Source organism: Littorina saxatilis, linkage group LG11, assembly GCF_037325665.1.
Source record: "Littorina saxatilis isolate snail1 linkage group LG11, US_GU_Lsax_2.0, whole genome shotgun sequence".
Taxonomy (NCBI): Eukaryota; Metazoa; Mollusca; class Gastropoda; order Littorinimorpha; family Littorinidae; genus Littorina; species Littorina saxatilis.
Window position 1 is genome coordinate 22,958,924 of NC_090255.1, and position 15,040 is coordinate 22,973,963.

A 15,040-nucleotide genomic window follows, 5' to 3' on the forward strand; every position below is an offset into this window, starting at 1 on the left:
TTGTGATATTTCACTTTGTAATATTCAAAATACACGCGTGCACCCAGCGGACAATACCTAAGACTTTAAAATTGGCAATCTAGTGGCTGCTCCGCCTGGCGTCTGGCATTATGGGGTTAGTGCTAGGACTGGTTGGTCCGGTGTCAGAATAATGTGACTGGGTGAGACATGAAGCCTGTGCTGCGACTTCTGTCTTGTGTGTGGCGCACGTTATATATCAAAGCAGCACCGCCCTGATATGGCCCTTCGTGGTCGGCTGGGCGTTAAGCAAACAAACAAACAAACAAACAAACAAACAAACCCAGCGGACAATACGAAGTCGACCCGTTCAGTCCCAGGAGGCCTGATCCTTCCTGTGTTGGAGATTTCAAGCCATTTCACTTGAAGGGGGTCGGCTGTCTCGCTTTGTGGGCCAGACAGATGCCGGACAGAAGTCTTACGGGGCTTGGGGACTAATTTGGGAGAAGTGTCACCCAGGAAATTTCACCCCTCCGCCGGGAACAATGCCCGGATGTAAAATTGGAATGAAACAGCGCTTGGAAACGGTAGAGAGCTTAGAAGGTCGAAGCGGCGGTGGTGGCGGTGTCACTTTGTGAAGAAAGCTTTGTAAAATGTTTTGCTAAAATCTGGCGAGGTTAATCTCGCATATGCTGGATTGAAAAACTGGAATGAAACTGGGATTCAAAACGCGCAGGGAGAGCTGAGTGTGGGGAAGTAAGTGGTGGTCGGGTTTATACGGAGTAAAAATGGTTTGCAAACAATTGCTGTATTCAACCTCGTGTATGCCGGTAGATCCTTAAGTACTGGTGAGATGAAATGGGGACTCAGATAAACCAGCTTTAAATACTGCCTTCTTTTTGGACCCTTGTTTCTTCCTTGGCAATGCCAGTATTTGGCCATATCCTTCTCTTTTGTTTTATTCAGTTACGTGTTTTGCGTTTGAACATTATAACATTAGAACACCAAGTATGTATGGATAGACAATCGCCACGTGGTTTGCAAAGAGCGTATAATTATTTTGTTCTTTCTGTCTGTGTGCATTAATTTTTATTCTTAATTTTTGCATCTCTGTTTCATTTTTTTAAATCTTTTTTGCAACGTGTGCTTCAATTTCAGGTGACTCTGTGCACAGTGGGATATGGCGACGTAGTTCCAACCACGTGGGGTGGAAAGGTCATAGCCTCGTTTTCAGCCATCCTTGGCATTTCATTCTTTGCTCTGCCAGCGGTAAGTTCATGGTCTGTCTGTTTGTTTGTCTGTGTGAATAGTCTATGCCTGCGTGTATGTGAACAGCAGTGAGCTACTCAATTATCCGTGGAACAAAGCTGTATTGTCCTGCGGACTAAAACTGATTTAGAAAATACTTCTATTTGTAAAATAGTTGATGGTTTGCACACTATTTTGGTGGGTGCTTTGTGGGTATACTGAATGGCCGGATTTATTTATGTCTTTTCGTCTTCCTTTCTTTGTTCCTGGTTTTCTTTGAGATGGATTTGACCACCTGTGGTTCTTTGGAACTGAAATATTCATCATTCGTTTGTTAAACTGTTATTGTATTCCATAAAGCGACGGCGCTCTGCATTCAAAAACGCAGAGAAATAGTACATGATTAGTTTATATAGATGTTTTAACGGATAAAAACAAAAACAAGAGAAAACATTTAGAAATGTCGATCTCTAAAGTAGTCAAAGAAGATAAATAGTAAATAAATAATATTGAAAAGATGAACATTTATCTTCGACTGTTGGACTTGCAAAATGCAACAGTCCTTTCAATTTTTTTAAATTTTTTTTTTATTGAAATGTTAGCATGCAGTCTCTCATTTGGGATTTTAGGGTATCCTTGGCTCAGGTTTTGCCCTGAAAGTGCAGCAGCAGCAGCGACAAAAGCATCTCAACCGTCGTCGAGTGCCTGCTGCTGAGCTCATCCAGTGTCTGTGGAGATGTTACGCTGCTGATGAACACTCCATGTCGGTCGCCACCTGGAAACCTCACCTCATCCCGTGTCCAAGTCCTTCCGCGTAAGTTGGTGAATAATTCAACGAAGATTTAGAGGGAGGTAGAGATGGCTATACAGAGGAATTCCCGTTTTAAAACCACCAAATATCCTAAAAAATGAGGTCTTAAAAAGGAGATGTTCTTAAATTGGAGGTACCTCCACAGAGGCAATAACATCCCCCCCCCCAAAAAGGAAAAAAAAAAGATAAAATATTGCAAACGGCAGCAAATAAACAACTGCATGTCTATGATCATGACCTCGGCAATATAACTGGCACAGAGGATCACATTTTGTGTGAGAGGTTACCTTGCAGTATTGTAATTAACTGGTCATAATATAGCTCTCACTAACTGTTGTCTATAATAAGAGCAATTTCTTCCCTGTGTTCTATCAACTTACGGTTTAATTGTTTTCAGTGAACGACCGTGGAAGAACAATACTTCATTCGTCAGTCGTTTCTCCACCAGGCGGCGTGACCGTTCCAACTGTAACAGCAACTCCTTCAAGAACGACAACTCTGCGCAGTCTCCGCTCTACGTTCGTCACAACAACAGACGATCCGCCATTTCCAACTCTGAGGAAGAAGTCCCAAATGTCTTAGATAGGTATATTTTATATCCTATGGCACATTCACAAGTGGGTTGAGCTCATGTTAGTGGTCATGGACTCACCCATGTTGGATCACTGTAGACGAGAAATAATTGTATACCCTGTAAATGATTATTTCGTATCTAGAATTGTTGAATGCACATGCACTTGTACAGGTTTGCCTGCGTCCAGTAACAATCTTGTCGTCCGTGCTATCGAAAATAATGCCTTCCGTTTTGTTGTCCTACTTTACCTGGAATTCACAGGTGTGTTTTGGAGGGGGCTTTTTTTGCAGCTTCATAGGTTATAGCTTGACAATTTAAGTTTCCATTTGTTTTCAATGATAATGATGAGCACCATTTGAATCATAAACGCATAACGTTGGTAGGATGCATGGAGATAGAGTATTATCTTTAATATCGAGCATGACTAACATTTAAGCAAAGGTGTTGTCTAACCATGGTGAATCATTTGTCGTAAAACTTGAGAGTGCTGGTTTGCTAAATCGTTAGACAAGTTATAAATATTTATTTTATGAGGGAATAAAGCACCACAAATGGAAATTACTGACTAAGCCTCAAATGTCAGCCCCACTCCGTCCTTCTTTGTTGCACTGAATAAAATTGGACGGAACACTGAAGACGACAACATTTGTCGGCATTGGTTAGGCAACACCCTTAAGCTTTATATGTGGCAGTGTATGTTTCAACAGTCACATACACAGACACCCACACAGACACACTCAGACACACACAGACACACACAGACACACAGACACACACACACACACACACACACACACACACACACACACACACACACACACACACACACACACACACACACACACACACACACACACACACACACACACACACACACACACACACACACAACACACTCACTATGTACAAAGCATACATCCTTCCCTTGCTGCAAAAGTAATCCTCTCCTTTTTTCTATCCAATCTCACCTCACACCACCCACCCCCAAAAGCAAACTGAAATTCATGTGTTCGTTATATAGGCAAAGCTAGGTGCTGGTGTCCGTTTACTGTGTAGACATTGTTTGATTGTTCTTGTGTTCTTGTTTTGGTCAGTCACAATCACGTCTTTCTTTGTTTCCTTTCTTTACGTTTTCTTGATGAGAAAACTGTAGTCATGCAGTGCACTTGAATTGCATATTCCAATCGGTTTGTGTTTGGGGACGGGGGTTGACCGAGTACTTAAAAACAACAAGACATAAACCAAATGTATTATTCTGATTTTACTTATTTTGTTACGATTGTTTTGCCCTTCTGCTCAGAAAAAAACAACAGTTTGCATATCGATGATTAATAATAGATTGTTAGAGAGCTTCATGATTATGAATGATAACGCTGTTTTGTTTTGTTTCCTTGTTCTTTCGAGCTAGTTTTGTTAGGAAATTGAACGCATGTGCTGTAGCCGTCCATGTTCATAACAATACTTGCAATTCAGCTTTCGAAAGAACTTTGACACAACTATCGATTTATTCTTGTTTTAATTTGTTTTGTTTTGTTTTGTGTTGAGTAAGGATCCGTTTTTTGTTTGATTCTTGATTTTTTTTCTTGAAGTCATGTTTTGGTATAATGTTTCTTTTCTGTCTCTTTTCTGTCTCAGTTTTCTATTTGACCTCAGTTGTTGTTTTTTCTCTTGGTTTTTACATTTAGTCAAGTTTTGACTAAATGTTTTAACATAGAGGGGGAATCGAGACGAGGGTCGTGGTGTGTGTGTGTGTCTGTGCGTGTGTGTGTGTGTGTGTGTGTCTGTGTGTGTCTGTGTGTGTGTGTGTGTGTGTGTGTGTGTGTGTGTGTGTGTGTGTGTGTGTCTGTGCGTGTGTGTAGAGCGATTCAGAGTAAACTACTGGACCGATCTTTATGACATTTTACATGAGAGTTCCTGGGTATGAAATCCCCAAATTGTTTTTCATTTTTTCGATTTAATGTCTTTGATGACGTCATATCCGGCTTTTGGTAAAAGTTGAGGCGGCACTGTCACACCCTCATTTTTCAATCAAATTGATTGAAATTTTGCCCAAGCAATCTTCGACAAAGGCCGGACTTCGGTATTGCATTTCAGCATGGAGGCTTAAAAATTAATTAACGACTTTGGTCATTAAAAATCTGAAATTGTAAATAATTTTTTTTTTTATAAAACGATCCAAAATTACTTTTATGTTATTCTGCATCATGTTCTGATTCCAAAAACATATAACTATGTTATATTCGGATTAAAAACAAGCTCTGACAATTATAAATATAAAAATTATGATTAAAATTAAATTTCCGAAATCGTTTTAAAAACAATTTCATCTTATTCCTTGTCGGTTCCTGATTCCAAAAACATATAGATATGATATGTTTGGATTAAAAACACGCTCAGAAAGTTAAAACGAAGAGAGGTACAGTAAAGCGTGCTATGCAGCACAGCGCTACCGCGCTGAACAGGCTCGTCACTTTCACTGCCTTTTGCACTAGCGGCGGACTACGGTCATTGTGAAAAAATGCAGTGCGTTCAGTTTCATTCTGTGAGTTCCACAGCTTGACTAAATGTAGTAATTTCGCCTTACGCGACTTGTTTAGTTGTTGGAATGGTAAATATGCAACATTAATTTTAAGTGAAACATGGCTTTGGATGTTTTGCTTTCTGATTCGGGACATATTATTCCAGATACAAAGTAAATGTGCTGGTGGCTGTGTCTGTTGATGAAAACAAAATGTGACCCTCCACCACGGAATGAGTCGCATGTCACCTTTGCATGATTTTCATATGTTTACATGTTCCTAACGAGTTTTTAATGCTCTATCTAGTGGTGAAAACCGTTTTAGAAAAGAGCGACAACTTTTTGAGTTATAAGCCTGTGACTAAGGTCACCCTCACACTGTTACCAGACACCCCCCGGACTTATATTAAGCCTAGCGCAGAACCGCGCGAGGTGACATGCGATTTCTTTCTTTCTTTCTTTCTTTCTTTCTTTATTTGATGTTTAACGTCGTTTTCAACCATTCAAGGTTATATCGCGACGGGGAAAGGGGGGAGATGGGATAGGGGAAAGGGGGGAGATGGGATAGAGCCACTTGTTAATTGTTTCTTGTTCACAAAAGCACTAATCAAAAAATTGCTCCAGGGGCTTGCAACGTAGTACAATATATGACCTTACTGGGAGAATGCAAGTTTCCAGTACAAAGGACTTAACATTTCTTACATACTGCTTGACAAAATCTTTACAAACATTGACTATATTCTATACAAGAAACACTTAACAAGGGTAAAAGGAGAAACAGAATCCGTTAGTCGCCTCTTACGACATGCTGGGGAGCATCGGGTAAATTCGTTCTCGTCCCAACCAATATATATGGGACTCCCCCTAACCCGCGGGGGGTATGCGATTCATTTCGTGGTGGAGGGTCACAAATAAAGGGTTCAATATGATTTAGTTCCTTCATCAACAACACACGCAATTCTTTTCATTTTACTTGGCTCAACCGAATCAGATTTCATAAAAATCCAAGTCTTGATATTTAGGAATGCGTTTCTGCACAATAACATTGAGAATGGTTTTGTTGTTTGAGTTTATGCGAATTGCGATTTTGGTTTGTATTTCCCCCCTATCACTAACACGATTTTCTTTGTTCTTGCTTTTGCCTACCTCCTTACCTTAGTCTTGTGAATCGAACTTGGTAAGTGGGTTTTCCCGAACGTCCTCCGTTCTACACGCTTTGCTTTGTGTCTGCACTTCACCCGCTTTTGTCCCTTTAACATCTTGACTGCAGCTTTGAAGTGTCCCTTTAACTGCAGGCACTTGAAACTGGTTTCATTTGACAGATTAGTTTCATGTTAGGTTTTGTTTGTAGTATATAGTTGTCTCGTTGTTACGATTTCTTACAAAAACAAAATGCTCATTTTTAAGTGTGATTGTCTTTATGGTTGAATACATGAAGCCACCACGATTTTTGGAGTAGAGCAACATTTTTTCAAGATACATGCACAATTCAATTATAATGCTCAATGTTTCCTTATTAATTTGTTTAGAAACAAGCCAACAACCAAAGCAGAGGTATTGTTGTAAGTTCTTTCAAAGACAAATTTGACACATTTCTGACATATAAGATTTGAGGAAAAACTCCAAATGTCAAATGAAACAGAGTTTGAGTACGTGTTTTGTACGTGAAAGTGTTTTTAATTGTCTCTGATGTGTTCTGCAATGCCTTCCGATCTAATCTAAGCCAAACCTGTGTATGTGAACCTCCGAATGACACTGATTCGCCAGCTTTGACGACGTGTGCTTTTATCCCAGGACATCGATGTTTACAGTGTCTTCGCTTATTCTTGTTGTGATGCTGATAACAACAGATGATGTATGCTGTGATTTTTTTGTTAGGCCACACAAAAAAAGTCTGTTTACGGTATCCCGACCGACCCTATTTTTTCGCGTGTCCCTAGACTTTTTTTGGCATTTGGAGAAAAAACAAATCTTTGTTTTTTGGCAAAATAACTTACAAATATGTTTTTTGGGAGAAAAAAAACACCCGACCTCCTGATCCTATTTTTTTTTGGCCTATGTTTCCGTAAACAAACTTTTTTTGTGTGGCCTTACCCCTGTTGGACTTTTTGTATTAAAACTAACGTTCACAAAATTGTCAAATTACTATACTTTTTGTATATAAAAAACTCTTTTTAAAGTCAACTGACGTTTACAACATAATAAAACTACTACGCGGACCTATGAGGCAGGTTATTAGGAAACGTTCTCAATACACTACAAATTTTACAACTTTAAGTTACATTATTTTTCTTAATAGAAACCATGTGAGGATAGTACACGGAAGCATTTTCTAGTCGATTCTAAATTCCTAGTTGAAGTTTTAAATATTGTGTTTTGTGATATGATAAACAAAGGGAAGTAAGCTATCTAAATGCACACGCCGTGTGTAACAGATTAAGTGAGAGCGATTCGGAACCAATCCTGGCACCTGACAGAATAACAAGCATTCAAATATACAAGCGACTTTCATTCTCAATTTTTGGTTGGTGGTTACTTTTACCACTGTCCACGGTTGGAGTTATTTACTGAACAGCTTTGAAAGTTCGTCGATCTGCTTCATTTATTTGTCATGTACTCATTCACGTCCGCGTTTCATATCATGTACTGCTTCACCAGAATGACACTTTACTCAGGTTTTACTCTCTCTCTCTCTCTCTCTCTCTCTCTCTCTCTCTCTCTCTCTCTCTCTCTCTCTCTCTCTGTAGCACATCCACTCGCTCAGTTAAAAACGAAATCTGATTGTTCAGTGGTGTGCATAAAAAAACCAATTCACAATTTTGATTTCATGATATATGTGTGTTTCGTCTGTACTTGAATCATCTTTGAGTTTTAGCATCACAATTCCAAGTGCTTTGGAACAGGATTTTGACTGTTTTTGTTGGTAGACTCCCCTTTTTCAAAACAAGATTAGTGTAGGTCCTGCAGTTAGATAGTTTTGCCAAAAACGGACCACATAGGTCTGTTGGCTTTTCTTTCTGCTAGAAATGAAACACGTGAAATACTTTTGATGAAACAACCACTCTCCCAAAAGTGGTTACCTATGTGTGATTGTATTACATTTTTTTTCATTTTTATGAATTTTTCAGTCTTCTTTTATCCCCAACCCCGAGTAGAAATTCAGTTTTCCACAGAATAATGTTTAGTTTTCTGGCAGTTCTTACCGATAGTTTTCTTGAATCATTGGCCTTGCACAACCCTGATGATTCTGAAGATTCCCCCAGCCCATTTAGAAATTGCATGAGGGCTTTAGTTTATTCCCTTCCAAATTCTTTGCAGAGGATATCGAGGGTAAAAATGGTAGCTTTTGTTCAAGGCATTTTAAGGGTTATAAATTAAGCTAGCATCTTCTTTATTTTTTACACCTCAGAGCAAAACATGGGACCTTTACGGAAAGAAAATCGTTACAGTTTAAATCTGATTGATTCATGTTTAATCTGAGCAATGTATGACTGCACCTTCAAGATTCTTCTTTTTTGGCTTTCAATATGTCTCATCCTAACGTATTTTCACATGTAATGGATCACGTTTACCTCATTTTAAAACGTGTTGGCTGTTCCGTTGCAACATCTGGCAACAGCATACTGATAATAATCTCACATTGTGCACTAAAATATCTTAATTTTCTTGATTCTGTACTGTCAAGGTGTATGCAGATGTATATTGGAGCTTATGTAATCAGTATCCTACTCATCACCATCCTCAACAGCACCATCAGTATCATCATCATACAGTATCATCATTATCGTCATCATCATACAGTATCATCATTATCGTCATCATCATACAGTATCATCATTATCGTCATCATCATACAGTATCATCATTATCGTCATCATCATACAGTATCATCATTATCGTCATCATCATACAGTATCATCATTATCGTCATCATACAGTATCATCATTATCGTCATCATCATACAGTATCATCATTATCGTCATCATCATTATCGTCATCATCATACAGTATCATTATCGTCATCATCATACAGTATCATCATTATCGTCATCATCATACAGTATCATTATCGTCATCATCATACAGTATCATCATTATCGTCATCATCATACAGTATCATCATTATCGTCATCATCATACAGTATCATCATTATCGTCATCATCATACAGTACCATCATCATCTGTAGTGTCTTCATGACAGCGACTTTTCTTTTGTCTTCTTATTCATTAATCATGCTGATCCGGTCTTTAAAACCCCAGAAAAAGAGCCTTGGTACACCTCTTTTTGTCATACTAGGAATTGTATAAACAACAATACAAATGTTTGGCGAAATGTCTGACGCCTGCAAAACATACATTAACAGCAATTATTAATATTCATTTTGGTGTGCGTTTTTTTTTATCATAACTTGTTTCGTAATACCTAGAAAAACAATGAACGATTCCTCTGTTCTGCACAACAGTTCCGATTTGCCTCACTGCTACAGTTTCTAATTTACAGCAACGTTAAAGGAATTTGCGGAGGTCAACTTAACAACACAAAATTAAAAGATAAGTGTGTGGCTGTAAGTGTTGCTCTAGAAAATAAATTCAAAGCAACGAGACATGAAATCTTTTAGCCTCACCAATGCAAACACTGCTATTGTCGAAAGGGAGAGAACAACAGCTCGTTTCTGATGACAAGCGTGAGTGGTGCTTTACCAGATTTCTCTCCCTTTACGCAGGAGTCATCTGAGCCTTGCTGCAGGACTAGCAGACCAACGTCAGGTTGAGTTACATCCCGTCAAGAAAGAGAACTCCATGTCTTCCATTTGTAAAGAGTCTGAAGGTAAAGTCCCAACATGTATCTGCATTTTTGTGTATTTCGTCTTTTCTTTTTTGTATAATCTTTCTTGTTGCGGTAGTTGTTGTTGCTGTTGGTTTTAACAGTGTTAATTCACAGATAATTCAGCATGATACATGTTAAGGATCAACAACAAGCTCAAGCTTATGGTGGTGACCCTAACAGGAGTTGTTGCTGTTCTGGTTCCTGAAAGCTTTATACATGGACCACTTACAGCCTTCAGAGCAAAAAGAAGAGCGACCAAGAATATGATATTGAGATAACAACGTCTACTATTTCTCTCTATACTTCAATTCCGTTTCAACGGGTGGCACTACAAATGTTTGTTTGTTGTTTTGGGGGAAACAGTACAAGTACTAAGCTCCATCTTATACTAGGCATAGTACACGGTCAAGACTTCACAGACATTCTGCGCGTGCAGCAAAGAGTGGTTAACACTCGGGTTACCAGTACCCTAATTAGACCTAGAGGGTTACCAGTACCCTAATTAGACCTAGATGCAGTCAAAGGTAGTGAGAATAGGCTTAACGTACTGAGATATGAAATATATTCAGAGACGTCATGAAGGCTAGAAAAAGCGTTGGAAGAGAGACACAGCTGTCGTTCATTGACTGTGACTACCAACCAGAATGGCAGATGTGCACTACAATCATGTTCTGTTTACAAGATCAGTCATGTTTCGGAGAAGCTGTCACGACAAAGGGGATGCTTTCCTCCCCCCTCCCCCACCCCCAAAACCCTTCTCCCCCCACTGGACCCTTGAAACCTAGAGCCGCAGCTCAGCTACCAGTTACAGATTCAAATCCATTAGGGTAACAAACACAATATGCACAAGTGGCTGTTCCATCTTACTTGACCACATTATGTTGGAAGCGGTCTTGCACACAGCGTCCTACCACCTTACCACCTTACCACGAGTGAACAGCTTCATCACATAATTATTTTCTGGTGTAAACGAATCTTTTCGTTCAAATGTCTTCCGTGTGTGTGAAGAATCACGCCAGAAGTGCACTTAAGACTGTACCTGACTCATGTGTTGTGCTAGGATAGTCCAAGCATGTGTCGATGTGTAACCACTATTACTTTTTATCATGATTCCCCACAACATTGTAATTGTTTTTGCTGGGCTAATTTGATAGGCACCAATTGGGGGTGGGGGGGGATATTCGACTACATTTTCAGTAATACACTGCAAGTTATCCAACCTTAACGATAAAAAACATATTTTTGTTATATTAGAGATGAAGCCGTTTCATAATGAAAAACAGAACTTTTATTGAGAAACGCTTCATTGCAGACGAACCAGACCTCTCTCCACGCATGACCCAGTTAACGGACACAGAAAAGCATGTCATCCGGGCACTGCGAAAGATTCGCTACTTCGTCGCCAGACGCAAGTTCCGCGAAGCACTGCGGCCTTATGACGTCAAGGACGTCATTGAGCAGTACTCAGCGGGTCACGTGGACATGCTCGGGCGAATCAAAAACCTCCAGGGAAGGTAGGAATTCGGCAATCTCCCGATTTAACCCTAAGTGAGGTTTGCCTTCAAACTTGAAAATAAAAAAAAAGAACTGTAACATCCTTATGTATGTGTATTGGGGATGATACCATTCCCCTCTCTGTACAGGGAGACGATTACCATTAACGAGGACAGACAATAATTAGGATATTTACCTGAATCTGACGAAAGATCACACGCTTGATCTCATACGTAGGGTTACATAAACATTTGTACATGTGCTGCGTTTTCAAAACTCTTCGTTTGCGCCGTACATGGTTGAATGTGTGTTATATAAATTACGATTTGATTAACAAGCTAGTATAATTACTCAAGAACGTTAACGTTCTGTTCAACTTTAGTGCCAAGTTTTATTAAACATACCCTCCTTCCTGTGTAGACGATCTTGTACAACGGATCCGTCCAAACCTTCACGTGGGATAACAACATATATCCTTTCAATTGGACAAGGAAGGGCGCAATGGCCTAGTGGTTAAGAAGTCTTTTTTTTTTTTTTTTTTTTTTTTTTTTTACAATCGCCTTTAAACAGTATTTTATTCGTAAACAGACACATGATAATATAACAACATCATTAAGAAGGAGCACAACAAGTTTAAAACTTATGGTAAGTGCTCACATAAACATTCCTGATATTTCATGGCGGATTATGATCAATGCGACACATTTTTTGAAAAAAGAGATGAGACAAAAAAAATATATATATATATATATAAAAATATAAAAAAAAAATTTAAAAAAAAAGGAAAAAAAAGAAAAGGAGAAAAACAAGAGAAGTCTTCCTTCTCTGTGGAAGGTTCGCGGTTCGAATCCCAGCTGCGCCTGGTGGGTTACGGGTGGAGATTTGTCTGATCTCCCAGGTCAACTTACGTGCAGACCTGCTAGTGCCCAGTTCGCACAGTAACGATAGTGTACTCCATGTCAGAGTTCGGAGGGTTATGGAAACATGCAGACACCCCGCACGCATCCCCCAAAATTAAGAATGGCTGCAAAAATGGCATGGTAAAACGCCTCTACATGTAAAAACACGAGTACGTGGGAGTTGCAGACCATGAACGCAGAAGAGGATGAAGAAGAAGATTTGGACATGTACCAAGGCTCAATAGCCTAGCTACTTTGTGCAGCATGGGAATTTCTTGCTGAATTAATTTTGTAACGGTCACAAGTGTCAGTCTGCACAATTATTTCAGCAAAAATATCCAAATGTGCACAGAAAGTAATTCATATCACCTGTTAATGGCTCGTATATGTGACCCTCCACCACGAAATGAGTCGCATGTCACCTCGCGCGGTTCTGCGCTAGGCTTAATGATTATAAGTCCGGGGAGTGTCTGGTAACAGTGTGAGGGTCACTTTAGTCACAGGCTTATAACTCAAACAGTTTTCGCTCTTTTCCAAAACCGTTTTCACCACTGGATAGAGCATAAAAAAACTCGTTTGGAAAATTTACAAATGTGACCCTCCACCACGAAATGAGTCGCATGTCATCTCGCGCGGTTCTGCGCTAGGCTTAATCATAGACCAAATAGCCTGGACCGCCAACTCGTCACGTGACCCTTCGAGGTTACGACACTCGACTTTCAGGGGCGCTTAGCGTCCGGTTTGAAAGACAGTGAAAAGAAAGCGCGCTCCAGTTATTTGTGACAATGGGAGGTGACAATGAACTGGATTTTCCAAAACTCCAAACTAAACTTAACAAAACTCATCGAAAAACATGTTCCATAAGCACTTTAGCTGAGTTTATTTTAGCATTTTCAGAACTTACCTCAGCAACTTCGTCCATGTTTACAATCGACACCGGATATGACATCCCCCTGATTTCTGAAGGCCAAGAAGAGCGGGGTAGCAGTTGCGCTGAGAAGGATAGCACGCTTTTCTGTACCTCTCTTCGTTCCTAAATGCGAGAGGCCGCTACCTCGTAATAGAGAGAAAGAGCGGAGAGAGAGCTAGTTGGCGGTCCAGGATAAATGGTCTATGGCTTAATATAAGTCTTGTGAGTGTCTGGTAACAGTGTGTGGGTCACCTTAGTCACAGGCTTATAACTCAAACAGTTTTTGCTCTTTTCTGAAACGGTTTCCACCACTGGATAGAGCATAAAACACTCTTTAGGAAAATGTAAATATATGAAAATCATGCAAAGGTGACATGCGACTCATTCCGTGGTGGAGGGTCACATATGTTTAAAGGCTGGTGATGACGTAGATTAAAAAGATATTCCCAAAGCATCGATCCAGGCTTCTGATATTTTGGAATGTGTCTAAGTGGAACCATGTAGAAGTGTGGGCGGATCTGCAGTGGTTAACAAGATAGTTTACACGATAAGGACGGAACCATTATTTGCCGGTAACGCTGTGTTTGCTGTCTGACAGACTGGATCAGATCCTGGGGCGGCAGGACAGCAAGAGTAAAGACGTGTACGAGTCCAAGATCTGCCTGGCGTCCAGGGTGGTCAAGGTGGAGAGACAGGTAAAGCAGCTCGCTGTGCTTCACCCACATACAGACACACACACGCACGCACGCACATACACACGCACGCACACACACACACACACACACACACACACACACACACACACACACACACACAAACAGACACACGCGCACACACACACACACATACTGACACACATACACACATACACACATACACACACACACACACACACACACACACACACACACACACACACACACACACACACACACACACAGAACACTGCCGTGATTCCAGCACTAATTGCCATGAGTATCCATGTAGCCTGGCCACAAAGTCAGTCTCAGTATAGCTCTGCCTCTTCAGCAGTCTGCATTCAGCTACCACCGAGTCCAGTTAAAAGTTATTTGTACTCTGTAGTTCAATCTTGACTATTCTTGAATTGTCACTGCTTCCTGTATGTCTGTGCAGGTGGAGGACATAGAATCCAAGCTGGACCTGCTGATCGACCTGTACAGAGAGGACCGCAAGATCCTCCTCCAGCACCTCCAGATTCAGCAGCAGCAACAAGAAGGGCAGGGCCAGCCTGTCACTCCGCCCACAGCGCCTCTTAAGCCACGCCCCATTCTGGTTGACAAGCAGTTCACCAGCGAGCCTGCCACGCCTACCGGGGTGGGGCACAACCCCAACCGCCCCATGCACCGCAATCTGTCAGACCTTAGTCAGAGGATAAAGAAGCGGGTGACGTACAGGTGCCTGTCTCTTCACGATCCTCCCAAGAGGCACCCCAACAAGTTAAACTTTGGGGGCAACCCACATCCTCTGGTCGCTGACCTCGCGGCCGTTTCTCAGGGCAACCAAGGTCACACTAATCCCCCTCCTGCCGACCCTCACGCGCTGAAGCCCCCTTCTCCTCTCTCTGCCCCTCCCATAGGAGCAAGGACTTTCGGGGATGCGGAGGGAAGGTGGTCTGCAAACCCTGAACACTACTCCCCGCCTGCGGAAACTTCTGGAGATGCGCATCCTGCGCTGTACTCGGAGACGCATTTTCCGGAAACTCCGTCGCCTTCTGACTCTTTCGGCGTGCATGCGCACTCGACATTGATAGAAGTGACGTCATCGTGCCTGACCAGCA

General features: G+C 40.9%; 1 protein-coding gene across 1 annotated transcript in view; it reads left to right on the forward strand.

The window, feature by feature from the left end:
• The window catches only part of LOC138980037 (potassium voltage-gated channel subfamily KQT member 1-like), a gene marked incomplete at its 5' end in the record, with an annotated part of 32,766 nt that overhangs the window by 15,058 nt on the left and 2,668 nt on the right, over positions 1-15,040 (forward strand). The window contains 7 exon segments of the mRNA XM_070352831.1: positions 1,117-1,227; positions 1,836-2,020; positions 2,415-2,603; positions 9,836-9,939; positions 11,252-11,453; positions 13,841-13,937; positions 14,377-15,040. The exon segment at positions 14,377-15,040 is cut by the window's right edge and continues 2,668 nt beyond it. Of these exon segments, the coding sequence (XP_070208932.1) occupies positions 1,117-1,227; positions 1,836-2,020; positions 2,415-2,603; positions 9,836-9,939; positions 11,252-11,453; positions 13,841-13,937; positions 14,377-15,040 (1,552 nt within the window).